Here is a 22,338-nt window from a genome sequence, read left to right as displayed (position 1 = left end):
ATAATATTTAAATTTTCGATGTTTTAAATCAAATAGAAGTAGGTTTTGTAAGTATAATATGTTGTCTACTATTATTATGTTTTAAACCAAATAGAAGAAGGTATTGTAAAATCAAGTAGAAGTATGTTCTGTAATAATTAAATTATGAATTTTATTCTTACTAATTACGCCCCGTACCGGGCACGGATACTTTTTGAAAATATTACTTCATCTTAATAATTCGTATGATGTATGGATATTTTTTAAAATATATTTGTATTAATATACATAATTTGAATTATTATGCTTTTCCCTAAATTCCTCATTCGATCTTGCAATATTCAATTGTATCATCATCATTATTGGTACAAGAATATTTAAATCTTGGTGAAGCCTGAACAAAAATAGTGTATTTATTTTCTTATACAAACTTCTTATATTGAGTATTTTTATCATTCTAGCCCTTCGCGATTTAATGATATTTTTGCATGTACAATTCTATTTAACAACTCATTTTTTTTAGTGAACTTTTGAATTATTAATCTCAAATCTTACTATCCTTTGATTAAGATGTTTAATTTATCGTTAAGAATCCTTTCTTATTTCATAATTTCAGCAAAGATTTTAGAATGTTCATCTTTCAATTTTTGAATCTGTAACTCAAATAATTTTTTTTCTTAAAACCGAAGTTGACTATTCTTGAATCAACGAATTATTTTTAATTTTCAAACTTAAGAAGTCAACATGGAGCTTAGAATGATTTTCATAAGGGAAAATCAAATGAAACATCCTTTAACTATTCCGATTTTATACATAGGTTCTTAAATAAAAGATTCCGCAGATCAGGTCTTTTAACATTCAAATTTTTTGGACCTGGTTCGTTCGTTGAAAAGTTAGAATCTTGCTGATGTGGCAGTTATCTTTAAAACCTGACATGTAAATTGACAGAAAATTGTTATTTAAAAAAAAAAGACATATTAGCTCATATATAGATACACAATTGATTGTACTATTGAAGAATCCTAATTAGCTTTTCTAGAACCCTAATTTTCTTTCTAACTTAACGTTATATTGATTTTAAGTTATAATATAATGTTTAAAAAGTCATGTGCATGGCATGTGATGTTCTTTTATATGTTTTAACTTCATTTTTTGTGTTTAATTAGTTTCGTTTTTAGTTAAAGTTACTATCACGTCAGCAAGATTCTGACGGCATTAGAATCTTTTTAACGGAAGGACATGATAAAAAAAAAAAAAAAAAGTTAAGGGACGTGGTTTACGGAATCTTTTGTTTGAGGACCTATCGCATAAAATCAGAATAGTCCAGGGATGATTTTCCATTTTTATAATTGTAGCTACTTGTTTTCATCCTCAATTTCTAGTATAGTAATAATATTTTTACACTTATTATTTTGATTTTTCAAGATATCATTTTGGTCACAAAAAGATGAGAACTCTTCCCGGTCTTTGAAATTTAATTCTTTTATGAGAGAATTTTTTTTCTCGAATTTTGTACTATTGATCAATCTTTTCTCTCGTGGATCATAAAGAAAGAATACATTGATTAACATCAACATTCTTTTACACATATCTAATAAATTTAAAGAAGTCATGGCATCATACACAAGCCATTCTAATTAAGCCACAAAAATCAATCCTTCAGAAATCTTATAATCAGTCAGCAGGTATAATATTTGCACTCAATCAGTGCAACAAGTGTACATGGTGGATTTCTCCATAGGACGGCCACATTCTGCACAGACCACCTTATCCTCCACACTACCTGTTGCTCCCGGAACTGTAAAACGATGACAATGATGCGGAGTATAGAGCTTTTTAAAAAATCCATTCAGTGCTGGCAAAAAGCCTTTCTCTTCACTGTCATGCCTCCATTCATCAAACTCATACAAACTCTTCAAGAACATTTCGCCTTTCGCTTTAGCCATGTCTTTCTGACCCTCAAAAATCACTGCCCATCCTTGATCACTACCGTCGAAGTATAACATCATCATGATTTCTTTCATTATCTCATCTTTTTCAACAGATTTCCCATGTTGCACTTTGGAGTGCCACATGCTCTCTATCCTGCTCCAGAAGTACCATATTAAGGTCAGGTGTGACAACACATGACTAAGATTTTCAGCTTGAATTAATTTAATGATTGTTTCAATTTTTTTAGTCGGGTTGCTTTTGCCTACGTATAACATCTCTAGTTGGATATTGGCAGCACGCGCTACTGCGTACGCTGTGGCAGTGAACCTGCGGATCCAATCAATATCGTCACCACCATACAAGCAAATGTGCTTTCTTTCAATGATCTACACAAGAAATTTTTTAAAATAATAAATGTAAGTATGCAGTCAAAGCTCTTAAAATTGTGTGCCAGAAAGTCAAACGTCAAGTATTTGAAAACAGAAGGAGTATACAACAATGGTGCATAGTTGTCTCACCCAGTCGAAGTTCATGGGTTGAATGGAATCCACCACTAGCTCATATCTCCATGATTCTTCTTTCCATAGTTGCTCTTCTTTTAGGCTAGTGAAAGGGTAAGCCATGTTAGCCCAAATCCACATCATATGGAGCGCGTTAAGGTTCACAACTTTCCCTTGTTGATCCACCACGACAACAATAGACTTCTTGTGTTGTGTTTGGTTGGGGTGAATGATTCCGGAGGGAATGGAATGAAAAAATGAACTATGTTATGGACAATTGTTAAGAAACTTCATTCTTTCCTCCATTCCATTCCTTCCATAATGTGCTATATATCAAACCTTCAATTTGAGATGGAATGCTTCATTCTCTCCTACCCCCAATTTCTTCACAAATCTCATTATAACAATTTTGCCTTCACTCATTTTTTTTCCAAGACTTTCCTCCTATCTCTATTAGTTTCAAGTAATTTTACTCATTTCATTCCATTCCATTCCATTCTCCCCAACCAAACACAACATTGGTGAAGTGCCATTTGTCCTTGATGTACCTAATGGCAAGGGGATCCAGCATAGACGGATGATACAAAAATAGCCATGGCATTACGCTCTGTGTTTTTTCAAGTAATTTTTGCTTTTCTTCATTCCATGGAACTGATCTGTCCATGATGGGAAGCCAGACGACTTCATAGTGACTCTCGGTAAATTGGCTTTGCTTTGATTCTCTATACATAAGATCAAAAAGCACAAGCTCTTCTTGGGGCATGTCATCCTCTGTAATAAGAAGTAGCACAATCTTACTTCTCAGTGTCTCGATGCTAACCTGTTTACATGCATATAAGTTCAAATCTTGACTAGTAACATGTGATATTTCAAAAATGATGTCAGATCAGAAAGAGTTGAGAGCTAACCCTTCTCCTGGTAGAACCCTCACACAGTGGGAGCTGGTCGTCTTTGGGGTAAATCAAAGTCTTTAGGAACTTTGTGTTGTTAAAGTGAGGTGTTTCAAGCAGTCGAACAAATGTTCTATAAGCTTCATCGTGTTTCTTCGTAGCTGATAATTGATATATAAAATAATATGTAAAAATAATGCAACCAATTACATCTATGAACACAAATGCACAAGAAATATACCAATGTGCTGATGGCAAAAAGACAATTGTTTGTTAAGGTAGCCGTGCATGTTATTGAGCTTACGGGCCAAACTATACAATTCCCATGCCTCTGTTATCAAGGCAAGGTACCTAATCAATCAAATAACATCAGCATTATAATTTTGATATATTAATATGTATGAGCAAATTGCAGCATATCATAACAAATAAAAGCAGTAAAGACATACTCATGACTAAGGCCAATTAGATTGATAACTATAAATGCACAAGCCACAATGCTTCTGATGGTCCAGTACACAGCTATAGGGATATGAGCAATGGCACTGACCATTTCTGGAACGTCCGGGTTAATGTACTGTGAAATGAGGCTTTTAAACTCCACGATGCACTTTGTTAGATCAAGCACTGCCTTGATCAGTTTATCAAGTGACTCAAATTTTGGTATCAAAGATTCGGCCGGTTCTGTTGTATCTGGAAGTTGCTTGAGGTGTGCAGCTGATTTGGCTAGAGGGTTGGTGTGGCAAAGCTGTGCCACTAGGCAAAACTCGTCATGGATCATAACAAGTGCCGCCAAGGCTACCACTACCTTAACATCCCATGGATAGATTGAGAGCGTTTTAAAGAGTGACACTGTTGTTGCCTGTGCATCTCCTCCCCCAGAACATTTGCAGGTTATCTATAAAGCATATAATAAGTTCAAAATTTGTAAAAATCATAAAATAAAACCATATTTAGGATACTGGTTATAGATTACCTCACAGGAAATCTTCTTAATAGTGAGGGCTAAAAGTTTAAGAATGTCAGGGAACCCGTTGTGAAGAAATTTCTCATCCAACTGTGCCGTAGTTCCCTGGAAAATTTAATTGTGAGAATAAATATAGTCAAATTATCAATCAACCAATGTGTATAGTCTGAATAAAGTAGCATAGCCTTTGAAATGAAACTTGGACTCACAAAGACTGATGACTTGAAATATTTGAAAGAACACGCAAAAAGCACACTTAATAGAGTCTAAGTACTTATTATCAATACCTCAAGGGTGGTGGAGAGAGTAGTGCCAAGGAGGGGTGCATCGGCACGGTGCATGGCATCTTCAATGATAAGAAAAAGAGGCTGGACATGATATTCGCGACCATCAGGCGAATGTGTACTCAGGATCTGGTCCATCATGACATTGTCATCCGACATGGAGAACAAGATCCGATCACCCCTTTCCTGCTGCATCCTAGCACTCCCAGTCGGGACAATTGCTGCCATTAAAGCCAATTACTAAATTTGTATTTGAAAAAAAACACACAGCGACACTTATTTTGGACTTAATTGTGTTCATTTTCATGCACTTTGGGTACACTAATTGCTAGATATCTATAGTATGTATGATGGTAGTGATGTGGATTAATAAAGGCCAATGGAACCAGATACTCTTGCTTTCATTACAAAAGCAACTTCAAGAGCTATTCATGGAAATAGCTATAACCTGCAAAAGTACATTAAGAGTTCTTCCGTTAATCTTGGTGAGTAGTTTATGTTGTCGAGGAATCTTTCTTGAAGGTAAGATCTTTTGTTTGCAATGTTGCTTGAGGCCCATGTTTACTCAGGCAGATTTTTAAAGAAAATTCATGATGAAAGAGTAAAGGAATTGGATGGTTAACTTTGCAGTAAGTGACAAATGTTTCATGCTCAACTATCTGTGATTTTAGTAACTTTGAGTGAATGAATTCATAGAATATTTCAATTCCTTATAATCATTTGAAATTTCAATAATTTTGAGTGAATGGTTTCCTTTTCCTATAGAGTAATCATATATTTGAAAAGCATTTCCCCTGTAAATTATATCTTATAACAAAATGTACAAATTAGCCAAAAAAAGTGAAGATAAAGACCAAATGCGCAAGAAATATACCAATGTGCTGACGGCAAAGAGACAGTTCTTCCTTAAGGTGGCTGTGCATGCTATTGACCTTATTGGCCAAACTAGAGAATTCCCATGTCTCAGTTGTTGAGGCAATGTACCTAATCAATCAAATGACATCAACATTACAATTTTGACTGATTTAACTTGCATGAGCAAATTGCAACATAGATAATTAATAAAAGAAGCAGAAAAGACATACTCATGACTACTGCTAGTAAGATTAATAACCATAGATGCACTAGCCACAATGCTTCTGACGGTCCAGTACACGGCTATTGGGATATGAGCACTGGCAATGACCATTTCTGGAGTGTCCGGGTTAATGTACTGAGATGGGAGGCTCTTAAAATCCATAATGCAATTTGTTAGATCAAGCACTGCCTCGATCAGGTTACCAAGTGACTCAAACTTTGGTTTCCAAGATTCGGCCTGTTCCATTATACCTGGAAGTTGCTTGAGGTGTGCTACTGATTTGGCCAGAGGGTTTACGTCGTCAAGCTTTGCCACTAGGCAAAATTCTTCATGGATCATAACAAATGCGGCCAAGGCTATCACTACCTTAACTTCCCATGGATAGACTGAGAGCATGTTCAAGAGTGACATTGTTGTTGCCTGTGCATCCCATCCCCCAGAACATTTGCAGGTTATCTATAAAGCATATAATAATCTTAAAATTTGTGAAATTCATGAAATAAAACAACACTTTTAATAATGGTAATAAATTACCTCACTGGAAGTTTTCTTAATAGTGTGGGCTAAAAGTATAATAATGTCAGAGAAGCAGCTGCGCAGAGCTTTCTCATCCAACTGTGCCTGAGTTGCCTAAAAAAATTAAATTGTAAGAATGAGTTAAGTCAATTTATTAATCAACCAATATGGTATATAATTGTGTGTATAATCTGAAATAGAATTTATATGCTGTTTAAAATGAAAATTGGAGGCAAAAAAACAGATAATTTAAAATAGGTGAAAAACAAACAAACTGAACTTAATAAAGTCTTAGTGCATTGGACCTGGCGAACACATATCTTACTAATAGACTTAGTCACAGACTTTTGTCCTATACAAGAAAACTATAATTTCCTACATATTATGGTATTACACAGCACCTGAAGTGTGGTGGAAAGGATAGTGCCAAGGAGGGGTGCATTGGTACGGTGCATGACATCTTCAATGATACGAAAGAGAGGTTGGACATGAAATTGGCGATCATCAGGAGAATGTGTACTCAGGATCTGTTTCATTGTGACATTGTCATCGTACGTAGAGAACAAGATCTCGTTACCCCTTGCCTGGGGCATCCTAACACTCCCAGCCGGTACAATTGCTGCCATTAAAGCCAATTACTAAATCTATTATATATCTAATAGGACAACTTTGATCAATTTAATTTAATTTGACCAAACTACCCTTTACTCAAAATGCATTTATTTTTATATATAGAGAGGTCATTATTGACTTTTAACAACAACGTATTTATTAGACATTAATGTCTAATCATTAATATACATTAAATTACTTCATATTTACATATCTATTATCTATTATATACTTCCTCCGTCCACAAGTTCTTTACGTTACTTTTTGACACGCATTTTAAGGCTCTTGTAAAATATACTTACATTATATATATTTTTTAGAAAATAAAATTTGAAATATAAACTTTTATTGAAAAAATAAAAAATTTAAAATACGTTATATATATCTAATAAGACAACTTTGATCAATTTAATTCAATATGACCAAACTACCCTTTACTCAAAATGCATATTTTTGTATATAGAGAGGTCATTATTGACTTTTAACAACAACGTATTTATTAGACATTAATGTCTAATCATTAATATACATTAAATTACTTCATATTTACATATCTATTATCTATTATATACTTCCTCCGTCCAGAAGTTCTTTACGTTAGTTTTTGACACGCATTTTAAGGCTCTTGTAAAATATACTTACATTATATATATTTTTTAGAAAAAAAAATTGAAATATAAACTTTTATTGAAAAGATAAAAAATTTAAAATATTTATCGAACTATACTTTACGAGAGTCTCTTAGACATTAATGTCTATTCATTAGTATACATTAATAAGTTTATAATCAAAACTCCAGTACAAAGATGTATATTATATACGAATATGTATATTATATATATAATTATGATTTAATAAATAAATAAATATTTATGATTTGATAATAAATAAACAAATATCTAGTGTTATAAAAACACTGGATCAGAAAATCGGCGATTAATCAAAATGATTAATTGGATCATTATTCAGAATTAAATTTATTTTTTATATGTAAAAAAATAAATATATATAATGATTTTTTAAATTTTAAATTACCACCACAAATTTTGTAAATTTCAATATTCGGCCTGATTTTCAACCAGTTAATCCAATTTTGTCCAATTAACCATCGATTTTATACTACCATTTGCTCAAAATACATATTTCTTTATATATAAAGGTCATTATTGACTTTTAACACTAACGTATTTATTAGACATTAAAGTCTATCATTAATATACATTAAATTACTTCATATTTAAAACTCCGATACATATATGTATAATATATTTATATTTATGTTTTAATAATAATAAATATATATTTAGCGTTATAAAAAGCGGGAATCAGAAAATCGATGATTAATCAAATTGATTAATAAGATCATTATACATAATTAATTTTATTTTCAATATGTAAAAATAATAAATATATAATGATTTTTAAAATTTTAAATTATCTCCCACAAATTTTGTAAATTCTAATATTCGGCCTGATTTTCAACCAATTAATCCAATTATTGTCCAATTAGCCATCGATATAATCAAAACTCCAGTACAAAGATGTATATTATATACGAATATGTATATTATACATATAATTATGATTTAATAAATAAATAAATATTTATGATTTGATAATAAATAAACAAATATCCAGTGTTATAAAAACACTGAATCAGAAAATCGGCGATTAATCAAAATGATTAATTGGATCATTATTCAAAATTAAATTTATTTTTTATATGTAAAAAAATAAATATATATAATGATTTTTTAAATTTTAAATTACCACCACAAATTTTGTAAATTTCAATATTCGGCCTGATTTTCAACCAGTTAATCCAATTTTTGTCCAATTAACCATCGATTTTATACTACCATTTGCTCAAAATACATATTTCTTTATATATAAAGGTCATTATTGACTTTTAACACTAACGTATTTATTAGACATTAATGTCTATCATTAATATACATTAAATTACTTCATATTTAAAACTCCAATACATATATGTATAATATATTTATATTTATGTTATAATAATAATAAATATATATTTAGCGTTATAAAAAGCGGGAATCAGAAAATCGATGATTAATCAAATTGATTAATAAGATCATTATAAATAATTAATTTTATTTTCAATATGTAAAAATAATAAATATATAATGATTTTTAAAATTTTAAATTATCTCCCACAAATTTTGTAAATTCTAATATTCGGCCTGATTTTCAACCAATTAATCCAATTATTGTCCAATTAGCCATCGATTTTAACCGAATTTTGTCAAATTCGATTATATATCTAATACAACAATAATGAGTAATTTAATTAAAGAGACTAATCAAATTTAATTATATCAAATTTGAATCTCATTTCTTATATCAAATTTTCAATAATTTTAGGTGGGTGGTAATTTAATTTTATAATAAAATTTTAAATAGTGTATATTTTTTGTATTTATATTTTAATAAATATCATAGTGAGGATATGTGTACATATAGATATCAATATAATATGACTTCAAATATAAATAAATATACAATTTAAATTACTTTTACAATACAAATAATCTCAATTTAAAAGAGATGAGCATATATAAAAAAAATAATTTAAAACAACCCGTGCTTTGCACGGGTTAAGGAGCTAGTTTATATTTAAAGAAAAACACAATATGACACTAACTATTTCTTCAATGCACTTTGTGTACTGTAAGTGTTAGATATCTATAGTAAGTATGAGGGTGGTGATGTGGACTTAATGCCAATGGAACCAGATACCTTGCTTTCACTGCAGAAGCAACTCTAAGAGCTTTTCTTGTAGATACGGTAATGCAGGGAATAAATTTTGGAATGAGGGCAAAAGCTTGATTTATTGTACTTTAATTATTAATTTTTATAATTTCATGTGTTTAAATGGATTCTCAACATGGACCTCCATATCAGATGCCGCCATGCTACTCAGTATCAGCAGCAGTTGTCCCGCAAACTTTTTCAGCAAAGACGAAATCAATCACAACACCAGATACTAATTCTGAGTCTGAGGGTTCTTAGATTACTGCGGTCTTGTTAGGCAACCATTTAGTTCCATCAAATACTGTTCCGTATCCTAAGATAACCGGCCCATGAATCCATGATTAACTCTGAGCCATAGTCTCTGGTGAACACGCCCTGCATTGTGTCATATAAATTCCAACTAGGGATCACTTTGAAGGGGTTTTAGTACAGACTGATAGAACAAATGTTCTCTCCTCATAGAACTCAAATTTGATCCACCAGCATCACTGAACTGGTTTGGAACAGGTTTCATCAAAGCCTTAAACAATTATAATAGGGAGCATTCATCTGCAATAAACAAATTTGAGAAGTTGTCGTAAATAATTAGCTACTGAACCTAAAAAAGTTATTGCACTGACAAAAAACCTTTTAATCATCACATTCTGCATCTTTTGCTAATTTTCTTGGCAACAATACAATGTTATATATAGGCTACCTAGAATACATCAATATCAAGTGTAAAGAGAATGAACATGCTCTATTTTTTCATATTTCATATATAAATAAACTAAACCAAACCAAACATAACCGGTATATCCCTCTTAGAGGGGGAGGGTAAGATGTACGCAACCATGCCCTTCTCCTGCTCAGTTCCTCCTCCAATTAACAGAAGGATGCATATTCTCACAATTCTCATGAATGAAATCAGTTCTACTGAGACTGCCATGAAGACTCGTACGATGCGTGAATTAGACCCACAACACTTTTTAAACTCATGGCTGGTCATATCAGCAAACTTGAGACTTACAGCTGCTCTTGGATAGGTGGTTTGCTTTGTATTCTTATGTGGGCTTTGTTGATGGAGCTTGTATCAAATCTCAGGGTCAGGCTTGCTCTGCGGGATTGGGAGGCTTTATTCTTTCTTAATCCAGGAAAGTAGTTCTTATTTTCTCTGGGCCTTGTGTGGCTCATAATGGTTTTGAGGCAGAGTCTGAGGCCCTAAATACGCTTATGGGTCACTTAGAGCACAATCCTATTGGTATTCAAAGCTGTGTTATTTTCTCTGACTCTCTGCAATTAATCAATTGTATTCAGAAAATTAAGGAGGGAGTGTCTTGGTGCAGAAGCCTAGAGAGAGTGGCCTCCAATACTTTCATTCAGCGAGCTAGTTTTTCTTTTATTCCCAGACACTTAAATAAATCAGCAGATTGGTTAGCCAAGGAAGGCAGGTCACGTAATACTGTGTTGGCTGCTTGGTTTTAAAGCCTATCTGCCTTTATTATGGGCTACTCTTCATGTTTATACCTTGCGTAGGATGTTCAGTCTGCTTTAGTTTCTTTAGAGCTAGACCTGGCAATACAGTCCCAAAACCATATAACCAGTCCAAACCAAACCAGTTTTTAAAATTTGGCCCAACAAAAAATCACATATTATATTTGGATTTGGTTGGTTTTGAAATCATCTTTTTCATCCAAAATATGGACCAAATATGGACCAAATATATGATATCCATTTTTAAAGCCTGTAGCACTCGGAACTCCCGATTAGTTGTTATATACTCTAAAAAGCTGCGTAAACAGATATGGTGCTGCACCGTTAAGAGCTGCTGCTTTAACAACTAATTACTAGCACCTCTTTTTCTTTAGTTGTTTTCAACGGCACAGAGGTTATTTCAACTATATACTAAGACTGATCACACCACTTTTAATAAAATACACGCGGCTACATCTGTGTATGAGTAACTGGTCTCCTGTGGCATGTTTGCTTGTGCTCGTGTACGTGACTTTTTTTTAACGGATATGTTGCTGCCTCTATTAATTTTTAAAATTTTGATGCAAATATGGATATCCATATTTTAATCCATAACCATATAAAACCAAACCAAATTATAATCATATTTGATATAATATAGTTAATATATGGTTTTGGTTCATAAATCAGTCCAAATCCATATTAATAAACCAAAATTGGTCCAAAACCATATTCTGCCAGGTCTATTTAGAGCTTTAGTTAGTAGTTCAGTGCATGCAGGTTCTTGTAGTTTGGCTTGTGTTAGGCCTGCAGGTTGTACTCCCCCCTCCTTCTCCTTCCGGAGTTGGTTTATTTTAATAAACTTTTGCTTATAAAAAAAAACACTTGTTGTACTGCAACTTATGAGGATTGTTTCTTCCTGTTTACTATGTGAATATGCATCACATTTGATACAAACACGTTGAATGAGTCTGTGTCTCGGTTAAATCTCTAAAAAAATGTGCGGTGACTCGTCTTACGTTCAAATCCCACAAGCTCCATTTATTTACAAAGGAAAATGCTAGGTGCACATAAATGTGTACAAATTTTTGTACATAATGACATGTTTTGAATTTTAATTGGAATGAGCCTCTTGTATTTACATCAACCACCCAATTTAAATCCACCGCATTCATTGCCACATCATTATGTACAAAAAATTATGTACACAATTTTGTGCACCTAGCCCTGCTCATTTACAAATCTTTGTCACAGGCCCAGAGCGCCAACTACTGCCGAAATGATATCGCAAACACAAACCAGGCCGACTCTAGAGACTTCGGGGCCTTAGACCAATCATAAAAATGAGACCTAATTCTAAGAAAAATCTAATATTTTATTAATAATTTAAATATAAAATTTTTGTGATGTTTAAACATTACAAAAATAAAATCACTCTCAACATGCTATTATATATAATATTTTATCTTATTAATTTTATTAAATATTACTCTCAGTATATAAAATTAATTTATTCAGCTATTAAAAAAATTATTTAACCACATTATTTTAGCATAATTTTTTTCACAATTAATTACTTAAATTTAAAATATATACGATAAAATAACAAATATTATAATCGTCCGTGAATTAGACGAGTTATAAGCAAGTTATTATACTACTTAAGTCGAAATATTAAAAATTCTGTTGGTCGGTACTTGAGCCAAATTATGGACGTACTTATATAATCAATTATCTTTTTAACTAAACTTTCTTTTTTATCTAATTTTATATTTTTTAACTAAACTTTTTCTTTAATCCATTGTATATTTTCAAATTAAAAATTTTAATTTTTTAAAAATAAAATTGGACAACATAATAACTAATCTTTTAAACTAAAACACATTATTTTTTTTCAAATTCCTAACTAATAAAGTAAAGAATCGACACGAGCGGAAATGTATCGTTCGACAAACATGGATGACTTTCTTTTGTAATGATAAATTATTGAATTAGTAGTACACTAGTATGGAAAACCATGAAACAATAATCAAACAACGATAGATTCAACTTTTACTTTCTCCATCCTCCTCATCCTACTCTACATGACCCATGTTTCTCTCCACTCTCCTCTATTTGTGTACTAACAAAAATAATCACATCGCAATTATATTACTTTAAATTTTGACACCCCATAATTATCCATCCTGCACAGAAAAATAAAATCAAGAACTGGGGTTTCAGCTTTCATTGATTTCTTGAATTATAAAACCGTTCTGGGAATTTTATGAGATCACATCTTCAAAATTTTTGCCTGACCCACCATTAGAATTACACACAAAAAACAAATACAAATACAAACCCTTTGTATCTCTAGGTAACTAGTCATCATCATTTCTTATTCAGTGCATTCAATTTTTTCTGATTCAACCTGTCCTTTTTACCACCCTGGTAATACTTTCATTTACACCACCTTCACCTGCCAAGTTTATGAATGTATACATACAAATTTACAGTCTTTTATGTAAATTAATGTGGCCCATCTGATTTTCTTGGATTGTTTTTGTACCATTTTTTGTTTTATTGTTCACTAGGTGATGCTTCTGCATTTTGTTTTATGTATGTGTGTGTATGATTGTGTGTGTGTTTGTGGGGTTTGTGTGTGTTTTTATGTTCTCATGGTTGTATTATTACTGTTTATTTTCAGGTTTTGGCGTTTCTTTTGTTTATATTTGAGAGTGCAGCAGAAAAAGGAGCTGATAGATATTCACTTGTCACCTCTTTGCTCAAAGGTCTGGTCTTTTCTCTTTTTAAAGTTTGAAACTTTATGTTTTGTATACTTAAGTACTGTTGAATCTTGTTTAATGTCTTGATTGTGAATGATAAAGGTTAGTTCTTTTGCTAATTTACTGATTTTGTTTTGTTGGGCTAGTTGATAATTGATTTTCTTCATTGTAATGTAAGATTTCTTGGCATTGGGGGGTTATGCAGATTCTTGGAACACATGTGTTTACATTGGCTGGCCCTTGGAAATAGTATAGTGGTGTTTGGGATTTACTCATTATGATTATCCCATGCTTTGATTCAATAAACTTGGGTAGTGATATATGAGTTCTGGGAAACATTTGCTTTCATTGTCATCGGACTCTCCATCTCCCCATTCTCCTAATTCAGATAATTGCCAACCAAGTAGTTCTTTGGAATATTCACCTGTTGTTTTGGAGGACGACCCGCAAGCCAGCTTTCTGGTTAAGGCTGAGAAATTAAGTGTTGACACTAACCTAGACGTTTCTGGTGAACATTCTGCTTCTGCCGCAAAATCACAGGACTTGCATTCCACTTGTCTCCATAGTTGGGAATTTCCTTTGGAACACACCCCACCAGAGAGGAAAAAATGCCTGGTGTCGTGGGGTAGTGATTCTAAGCTGCAACACGGTTGTGAATACACTCCCATGTCTACGTCTTCACCTCCACCAGGTTCACCTCGGACGGATTTGGTTGTTGACCAAGTTGAGATCCCTAGGGTCTATCACAAGAGCATGCAGTCTGATGATGGTCGTGAAGCTAATTACAGGTCAATATATATAAATGACCCCTCTATGACTAACGATAAGTATCGGTTTAGGGGTAATGAGATTCGAACCAGCAGGTACACTCTCATTAACTTCTTGCCCAAGAATCTCTTTATTCAGTTCCACAGGGTTGCTTATCTATACTTTTTAGGCATTGCTGCCCTAAATCAGCTTCCGCCTCTTGCAGTATTTGGGAGAACTGCATCTCTGTTTCCCCTACTTTTTGTGCTTTTAGTTACAGCAATCAAAGATGGTTATGAAGATTGGCGAAGACACAGATCAGATCTGTATGAGAATAATCGGAAAGTTCTGGTGCTTCAATCTGGCAAGTTCCAGAATAAGAAATGGAAGGATATAAGAGCCGGTGAAGTTGTGAAGGTCTCTGTTGAGGATTCGATTCCGTGTGACATGGTACTTTTACGGACTAGTGATCCTAGTGGAATTGCTTATATTCAAACGATGAACTTGGACGGTGAGTCGAACTTGAAAACAAGGTACGCCAGGAATGAGACAATTTCAATGGATTTTGAAGGGGGCGAAATCTCAGGAGTCATCAGATGTGAACAACCAAATAGGAACATATATGAGTTTATGGCCTACATGGAGTTGGATGGACAGAGATATTCACTAAGCCAATCAAATATAATCTTACGTGGTTGCCAGCTGAAGAACACAGAGTATGCAATTGGTGTAGTCATTTATGCCGGGCAGGAGACAAAAGCCATGATGAATAGTGCAGCATCGCCATCCAAAAGGAGCAGACTGGAAACTTATATGAATAGGGAAACTATTTGGTTGTCAATTTTTCTTATCGTCATGTGTGGAGTAGTGGCTCTTGGGATGGCTTTATGGCTAAAGCGTCATGACCGCGAGCTTGATAGATTGCCTTATTATAAGAAATCTTATTCAGTAACAGGAATGAGACCTGCCAAATTATACAAATATTATGGGATTCCTATGGAGACCCTTTTCTCCTTCTTGAGTTGTGTAATAGTGTTTCAGATAATGATACCAATATCTTTGTACATCACCATGGAGTTGGTTCGTCTAGGGCAGTCATTCTTCATGGTCAAAGACAAGCATATGTATTACAAACCTACTGATACATGGTTTCAGTGCAGATCCCTGAATATAAATGAAGATTTAGGTCAAATTCGTTATGTATTTTCTGATAAGACAGGAACACTTACTGAAAACAAAATGGAATTCAAGAAAGCAAGTGTGTATGGAAAGAATTGTGGAACATTCCTGGCTGCACCAAGCACCTCACAAGATAAAGACATTGCAGGTATGACTGCATAGTGCATAGTATCTTGTATTAAACAATTACAGTATGTTATAACCATGTATGATGACAATACCAAATGTTATTTGATGGCAACTGGCTTTCGTACATCATATTAATTTTTTTTAGGGCAAATTAATTTATAGGTCCTTGAACTATTGACGTTTTATTGTCTAGGTCCCTGAACTAAAGATTCCGTATTTCAGGTCACTTAACTTTTCTATTTTCTGATCTAAGTCCTTCCGTCAAAAAGATTCTAACGGTGTTAACTAGGGTTCTTGAGTTTCATACAGATCAAAGCAATTTTGAAGGTGTTAGTGATATCCAAACTCAAAGTTCAAATAGTCAAATTGAAGCTTGAATCACTAGCGACACTCATATGACAACAATTTTCACAAATTAGATTTAATTTTAAAAAACCCCAAATTTGACCATAAATTTAGGGTTCTTTATCGAATTTAGTGACCTAAATTTATAAAATTTTAAATTGAACATAATTTTTGAAAATTGGTGTCATATGAGTGTCGCCAGTGACTCAAGCTTCAATTTGACTACTTGAACTTTGAATTTGGATATCACTAACACCTTCAAAATTGCTTTGATCTGTATGAAACTCAAGAACCCTAGTTAACACTGTTAGAATCTTTTTGACGGAAGGACTTAGATCAGAAAACAAAAAAGTTAAGTGACCTGAAATACGGAATCTTTAGTTCAGGGACCTAGACAATAAAACGTCAATAGTTCAGGGACCTGCAATTTAATTTTCCCTTTTTTTTATAAAGATTATTACTTCCTAATAGAAGCTAGTAGTTCCTTTTACTGCTTTTTCCAACACCAGTGTATCATTACCTAGTAGACATCAATTGTTCCGTGATGGAAACACAAAAATATGTTAGTGTGTGTTCTTGTGACCATTAATGCCAAGTTGATTGAGTGTGCTGATCACATATAAGAGGAGATTTACTACCGTGAGTAATTTTTTTCTTTTTTTGCAGGACCATCAACAGCCTCTTCCTCGGGAAAAGAAAAGTTGAAGCTAAAATCAGATATTACTCTTGATTCAGAACTCATGGCCATGCTACACAAGGACCTTACAAAAGAGGATAGGATAGCAGCACATAAGTTTTTTCTTGCATTGGCTGCATGCAACACTGTAATTCCTATCCATGCAAGTTCCGCTTGCACTGGGAGCATAGATGACGATGTCAATGCTATCGACTATCAAGGCGAATCTCCTGATGAAATAGCATTAGTTACTGCTGCCTCGGCTTATGGATATACTCTTTGTGAGAGAACTTCAGGGCACATTGTTATAAATGTTAATGGTGAGAAATTAAGGTAGAACACAATGGCCAGTTTAATTTCGCATTTTCATATGCTTCCTTTTTAGAATTAATTACTTGAATCATTATTTTCTTGAGGCATCATCTGATTGAATAAATTACATGCTGTTCGAAATTTGTTCTTTTTTGGTCTTCATTTCAAGCTAATTCTGTTATGATTGTAGGTTGGATGTTTTGGGTATGCACGAGTTTGATAGTGTACGGAAAAGGATGTCTGTTGTCATCAAACTTCCCAATGGTGAGATTAAGGTACTGGTGAAAGGTGCTGATACATCAGTGTTTAATATTCTAAATGAAGACCCAGAAAAGGATGAGCATTTAAAGCAAATGACTGAAAGCCATTTAAATGAATATTCAGCTGAAGGTCTTCGAACACTAGTTGTTGCTGGCAAGGATCTTACTGGGGGAGAACTTGATGAGTGGCAACACACGTATGAAGGTGCGAGCACTTCTTTGACTGATAGATCTTCAAAGTTACGTCAATCAGCAGATTTTATCGAATGTAATTTGAATCTACTGGGAGCTACTGGAATTGAGGATAAGCTTCAAGAAGGTGTGCCAGAAACCATCGAGTCTCTGCGAGAAGCTGGAATCAAGGTCTGGGTTCTGACCGGTGACAAGCAAGATACAGCAATTTCAATTGGTTTATCTTGCAAATTGTTGACTTCAAATATGCAGCGGATCATTGTAAATGGTAATTCAGAGAATGAATGCCGAAAACTTTTATCTGATGCGAAGCTTAAATATGGTGTAAACTCGACGAATGCCAGAACTGAAAATTCAAAATCGAGGGACAACACGGAAACTGATTATCATGAGATTCCTGCAGACATGAATCTTAATGATTTATCACATTCACAAGTCAGGAAGGAAGAAGGTAGTGGAAGTACAACAAAGCCAACACTAGCCCTGATAATTGATGGGAATAGTCTAGTTTACATCCTAGAGAAGGATCTGGAGTCTGAGGTATGTCTCTTTCTATTCTTTTATATTTAACAAAAAATCTTCACAGATGTGCTGTTCAGGCTTGGGGATCTGTCGCAGTTAGTTGTCTATCCTATACCCTGACCTTATTTTCTTTTTCTCAGGAGCCTGACCTTGATTTAGTGTAGCTGAAGCAACCATATAATTCTATTTGTTCTTTTCAATCATCTAGAAGCGTGTCTAACTTGTCAATTTAATTTTTCTGAATAGTTGTTCGATCTTGCAATCGTATGTCGGGTTGTACTCTGCTGCCGTGTTGCTCCTTTGCAGAAAGCTGGCATTGTCGACTTGATAAAGTGCCGTACTGAAGATCTGACACTAGCTATAGGTGATGGTGAGTTAATAATTCATACACTATATTTTAAACAAACGAATTGCACTACAGTTCATTTATTTAAGTTCATATAATATGGATCAAGTTTTTTTTTTTTGAGAAATAGAAGTTAAATTGCCTGTCACCCGCTTGTGCAAGGCCTTAAGCAATGAAACTGTTATTGCACGGACCAATAAGGTTGTAAGTAATTATTCTTACTTTCTTTTGTTTGATAACACTTCTGTAGGGGCGAATGATGTTTCAATGATACAAATGGCGGATGTTGGTGTTGGCATATGTGGCCAGGAGGGGCGGCAGGCCGTTATGGCATCTGACTTTGCTATGGGGCAGTTCCGATTTTTGAAAAGATTGCTCTTGGTACATGGGCACTGGAATTATCAGCGCCTGGCTTATCTTGTCCTTTACAACTTCTATCGAAACGCAGTGTTTGTATTGATGCTTTTTTGGTATGATTACTTTCACAGAGTAGGTTTGATATTTTTCAAGATTATATCTGGTAGACATGTGAACTTATATATTTTGCTCCACAAAATCTCTCGAAACCTTTAGGTTCCCCCTATTGTGCATATAATTTTATGGCACCATAAGGGTTTGTTTTCCCCTCTTTGTAAGTTGCGACAGATATGTGTACATGTGAGAAAACATAGTGGAATATATATTTGAAGATACTATATTATCCCTTGACAGTTATTGTTATTAGTTAATGCGATATCTTAAAGTTAATAAACTTGTTGAGTGTTATTCTCCTCGCCTTCTCCTTCCCCAGCTTATATACTCTCCAGATTATTTATATTGTCCACTGCTGTTTAGGCAATTAAGGTGATTAGCACTTAAAAAGTGGAATATTATAGCAAAGAACATTGTTTTTATTACTTTTGTTCTGTGGGATATGTGATCCAGGGGAAGTCTCTCATCTCTCTTGTGAGCAATTAGTGAGGATCTTTGACTAGGATGGAATAGCTCAGTCGGGGTCTTGGTAGAAAGAATCATGCAAACCATGAATAGCCATTTCAAAAAGAACTATTGTCACTGAAACATTGGAGCTGAGTAACGTAAGACCGAAAGTACGACACACTTTTACATGAAACATCAGATACAACCTCGAGTATCCAAATTACTTTTTAATACACATCAGATAGTCAGCGCTTAGGATCATTTGTATTTTAAAACATTATCTCAACCACCTATTCCTGTAATATATATAACTTATATATTAACTCTGCTGCATATTCTATACATAATATCTACATCATTTATCTGAGTCCTACAGCAAGAAGTATAAGGATGTTTTTGCTAAGTAGTATAAGGAAATTACAGTAGAAGTTATAGCACAACACTGTTAAAGAAAAATAGTAGCATTATTGAACATAGTGAGGCTATAATTATCATTACAGGATCTTGAAGAATATATTGGAGGTTCAGATAGTAAATAAACTCGGTACAGATAGTCCGGCTCATTGCAGGTCATTCCATGTTTTATTATCATAGTACATGCAGTATATGAAATGGCATATATCTGTCATACCTAGAGCACATGTTCCTAAAAGCTATGGAGCACATATTCCTAAAAGCTCCAGAAAGGTCATGTGGCCCAAGCAATCAGTTATCAGCCCATTGTAGAAACACTAAAGTCAAGCCCATTTTTGTGTCTTTAGCTAACTAACAAACCATTTTTTAATTTTTAGGATAATTTATGTCTGAATTGGATAACTGGAAGAGAGATAGAAGTTTCATGTGATATATTATTGATTTTAGGAGTGTACTTGGTACTAAGAGATATGACCAGAGCTGGTGATATTTCAAATGCAGGCTCAGGGAGTGGTACATTGGATTCTGGTGCTGGTATTCAGTTGGAGATAGATGCATAATTCTACTTCAGAGTATATAAGAAAGAAGAAGAGATGTCTAGAATATGTCTAGTCAAAATCCAGTAGGTTATATGTGTGTGTGTGTGAGTTGTGACAGGCTAGACTCGCTCAATCACATTAGTAACCTGAGGTTTAATTATTTTTTCTTGCTCCACTTATTTGATAACTGAAATTGACTTTTTGTTCTTTTTTGCATATACAATAATTCTATAAGTTCAAAGAATTTCTGAACAAACTCGTTGCTAAAGCTGTGAAATTATCATATTAATTAATGTAAAACTTATATTTGATGTTTGATTTTTGTTTTTCCCTTCAGGTATATGCTGTTCACAGCTTTCTCCACAACTAATGCAATAACTGATTGGAGTAGTGTCTTTTATTCTCTTATATATACTTCTGTACCTACTATTATTGTTGGAGTCTTGGACAAAGACTTGAGCCACAAGACATTATTCCAGGTTCCGAAGCTTTATGCTGCAGGCCATAGAAATGAGAGTTATAATCTGCAGCTCTTCTGGATCACAATGATTGATACACTATGGCAGAGCCTTGTCCTATTTTTTGTACCTTTTCTAACTTTCAGAGTGAGCACGATTGACATTTATAGCGTCGGTAGTCTGTGGACCATTGCGGTTGTTATTTTAGTGAATCTTCATCTTGCAATGGATATTAAAAGATGGGTTCTACTGACACATTGCTCAATATGGGGATCAATTTTGGTTACATATATCTGTTTGGTGATATTGGATTCTATACCCGATTTCCCGAATTTTGGGTTAGTGTGTACTTGTTGTTTAATGTTGCAATGTATATGTTATATTTTTTTTGATGGTTTACATGAGCTAATATAGTTCTTATTGTTTGGCAGCACAATCTACCATTTGGCAACATGGCCTGCTTATTGGCTTTGTATTCTACTTATTATAGTCTTAGCTTTGCTCCCACGCCTAATTTTCAAAGCTTTAAGTCAAACTTTTAGGCCTTCTGATCTTCAAATAGCTAGAGAAGCTGAGATACTGAGAAAACGGCGGGGTTATGTTTGGTCTAAGCCTTCTCAGGGTTCAATGCACGTGCGTGATTAGTGTTTCAGCCGAACCATTTTAATGCTTGGAATTGATCAAACTAATCGCCCACCTCATGGCTTATAATTATGACTGGTAAGTATAATATTTACTCGATCACGGACAACTATTGGTGGCTTTGTTGTTTTTCCAGATGAGTTGTCCAGAGTATCTGGTTATGTGTAAAGGCAGCCAGTCTACTAAGCTTGGCAAAGAGGTGATTATTTGCAACACAGTGGCAATGTGGAGCCTGCATAAATCGTGCATGAGCTGCGGGAACTACGATTGATGGTATTAGTTGTAATGCAAGTGAGGGTGAGCAGTGTAAAATTCCTCCTGATTGCAGAATGGTGGAAAATCAGATACATAATACTTGCATGCGAGATAGATGACAAGTTTGAGGTAAAGTTATAGAGCTATCACCGGCTGCACTTGAAGAGGACATGAAAGTTAAAGTTTGCAGAGCGCTCATCACTGCACTTGAAAGGCCAGGACTCTTTAACATGAAACACTCCTGGAAATTGAGGGGTGTTTCCTAAAAGTATGTTCAATTTCCAGTTGCTGCTATTATGTAATCATTGTGCAAATATGTTGCGCTGTAAAAGCAATGCAATCAAATTCGGAGCACTATTTCAATTTTCCACTTCTTATGAACTTGCATGTTTCTTAACTCTGTATACATGTAATGCCATTGATGGAGTCACCATGTGAGGTTTTATGAAAACTGAGGGAACCTTGATCTCTTCATAAGAGAGAATCTACATTTGCACTGAGTTATGATTCGCCTAAATAGTGTCTGAAGTATGATCAGGTTGTTCCGAGTCTTGAATTAGTTAATTTTTTACACTGGAAATGTAACAGCATGTTGCTGGTTTATATCTATCAACATTTTATTGTCCCTGTAATAGTTCATCTATTCAACCA

General features: G+C 33.9%; 2 protein-coding genes across 4 annotated transcripts; one reads left to right on the top strand and one right to left on the bottom strand.

The window, feature by feature from the left end:
• Nucleotides 1-1,520: 1,520 nt before the first annotated feature.
• On the bottom strand, nt 1,521-6,757 carry LOC108217165 (protein SIEVE ELEMENT OCCLUSION B-like). The gene is made up of 12 exons (XM_064091335.1): nt 6,548-6,757; nt 6,165-6,260; nt 5,638-6,086; nt 5,427-5,536; nt 4,556-4,773; nt 4,278-4,373; nt 3,751-4,199; nt 3,543-3,652; nt 3,320-3,462; nt 2,929-3,231; nt 2,430-2,615; nt 1,521-2,297 (listed from the first exon to the last, which is right to left on the bottom strand). Exons 1-12 carry the CDS (start codon nt 6,737-6,739, stop codon nt 1,680-1,682), a joined length of 2,970 nt encoding a protein of 989 aa, XP_063947405.1. The 5' UTR covers nt 6,740-6,757; the 3' UTR covers nt 1,521-1,679.
• Nucleotides 6,758-13,017: 6,260 nt separating this feature from the next.
• Nucleotides 13,018-22,312, top strand: LOC108215619 (phospholipid-transporting ATPase 1). 3 transcript variants are annotated; one of them, XM_017388135.2, is made up of 9 exons: nt 13,018-13,344; nt 13,675-13,759; nt 13,959-15,827; nt 16,820-17,162; nt 17,332-18,133; nt 18,362-18,485; nt 18,712-18,931; nt 20,670-21,128; nt 21,222-22,312. In XM_017388135.2, the coding sequence occupies exons 3-9, from the start codon at nt 14,075-14,077 to the stop codon at nt 21,433-21,435; spliced, it is 3,915 nt and encodes a 1,304-aa protein (XP_017243624.1). In that variant the 5' UTR covers nt 13,018-13,344; nt 13,675-13,759; nt 13,959-14,074; the 3' UTR covers nt 21,436-22,312. The 3 variants fall into 3 exon arrangements, with proteins under 3 accessions (XP_017243624.1, XP_017243621.1, XP_017243623.1); XM_017388132.2 differs by having other exon boundaries at nt 13,018-13,418; XM_017388134.2 differs by having other exon boundaries at nt 13,018-13,561.
• Nucleotides 22,313-22,338: the final 26 nt, after the last annotated feature.

This window comes from Daucus carota, chromosome 4 (genome assembly GCF_001625215.2).
Source record: "Daucus carota subsp. sativus chromosome 4, DH1 v3.0, whole genome shotgun sequence".
NCBI classification, from domain to species: Eukaryota; Viridiplantae; Streptophyta; class Magnoliopsida; order Apiales; family Apiaceae; genus Daucus; species Daucus carota.
This window is presented reverse-complemented; position numbering and strand designations above follow the sequence as displayed.

What these genes read in the sequence shown, in the direction of transcription:
- LOC108217165 (XM_064091335.1), bottom strand. Translation starts at nt 6,739, where the DNA reads ATGCCCCAGGCAAGGGGTAACGAGATCTTGTTCTCTACGTACGATGAC. An exon ending in TTAAGAAAACTTCCAGTGAG is followed by an intron (nt 6,087 to 6,164) that starts GTAATTTATTAC and finishes TATGCTTTATAG; the next exon opens with ATAACCTGCAAATGTTCTGG. An exon ending in ACAAATGGCACTTCACCAAT is followed by an intron (nt 2,616 to 2,928) that starts GTTGTGTTTGGT and finishes ACACAACACAAG; the next exon opens with AAGTCTATTGTTGTCGTGGT.
- LOC108215619 (XM_017388135.2), top strand. Translation starts at nt 14,075, where the DNA reads ATGAGTTCTGGGAAACATTTGCTTTCATTGTCATCGGACTCTCCATCT. An exon ending in GTTAATGGTGAGAAATTAAG is followed by an intron (nt 17,163 to 17,331) that starts GTAGAACACAAT and finishes TTATGATTGTAG; the next exon opens with GTTGGATGTTTTGGGTATGC. An exon ending in GACACTAGCTATAGGTGATG is followed by an intron (nt 18,486 to 18,711) that starts GTGAGTTAATAA and finishes ACACTTCTGTAG; the next exon opens with GGGCGAATGATGTTTCAATG.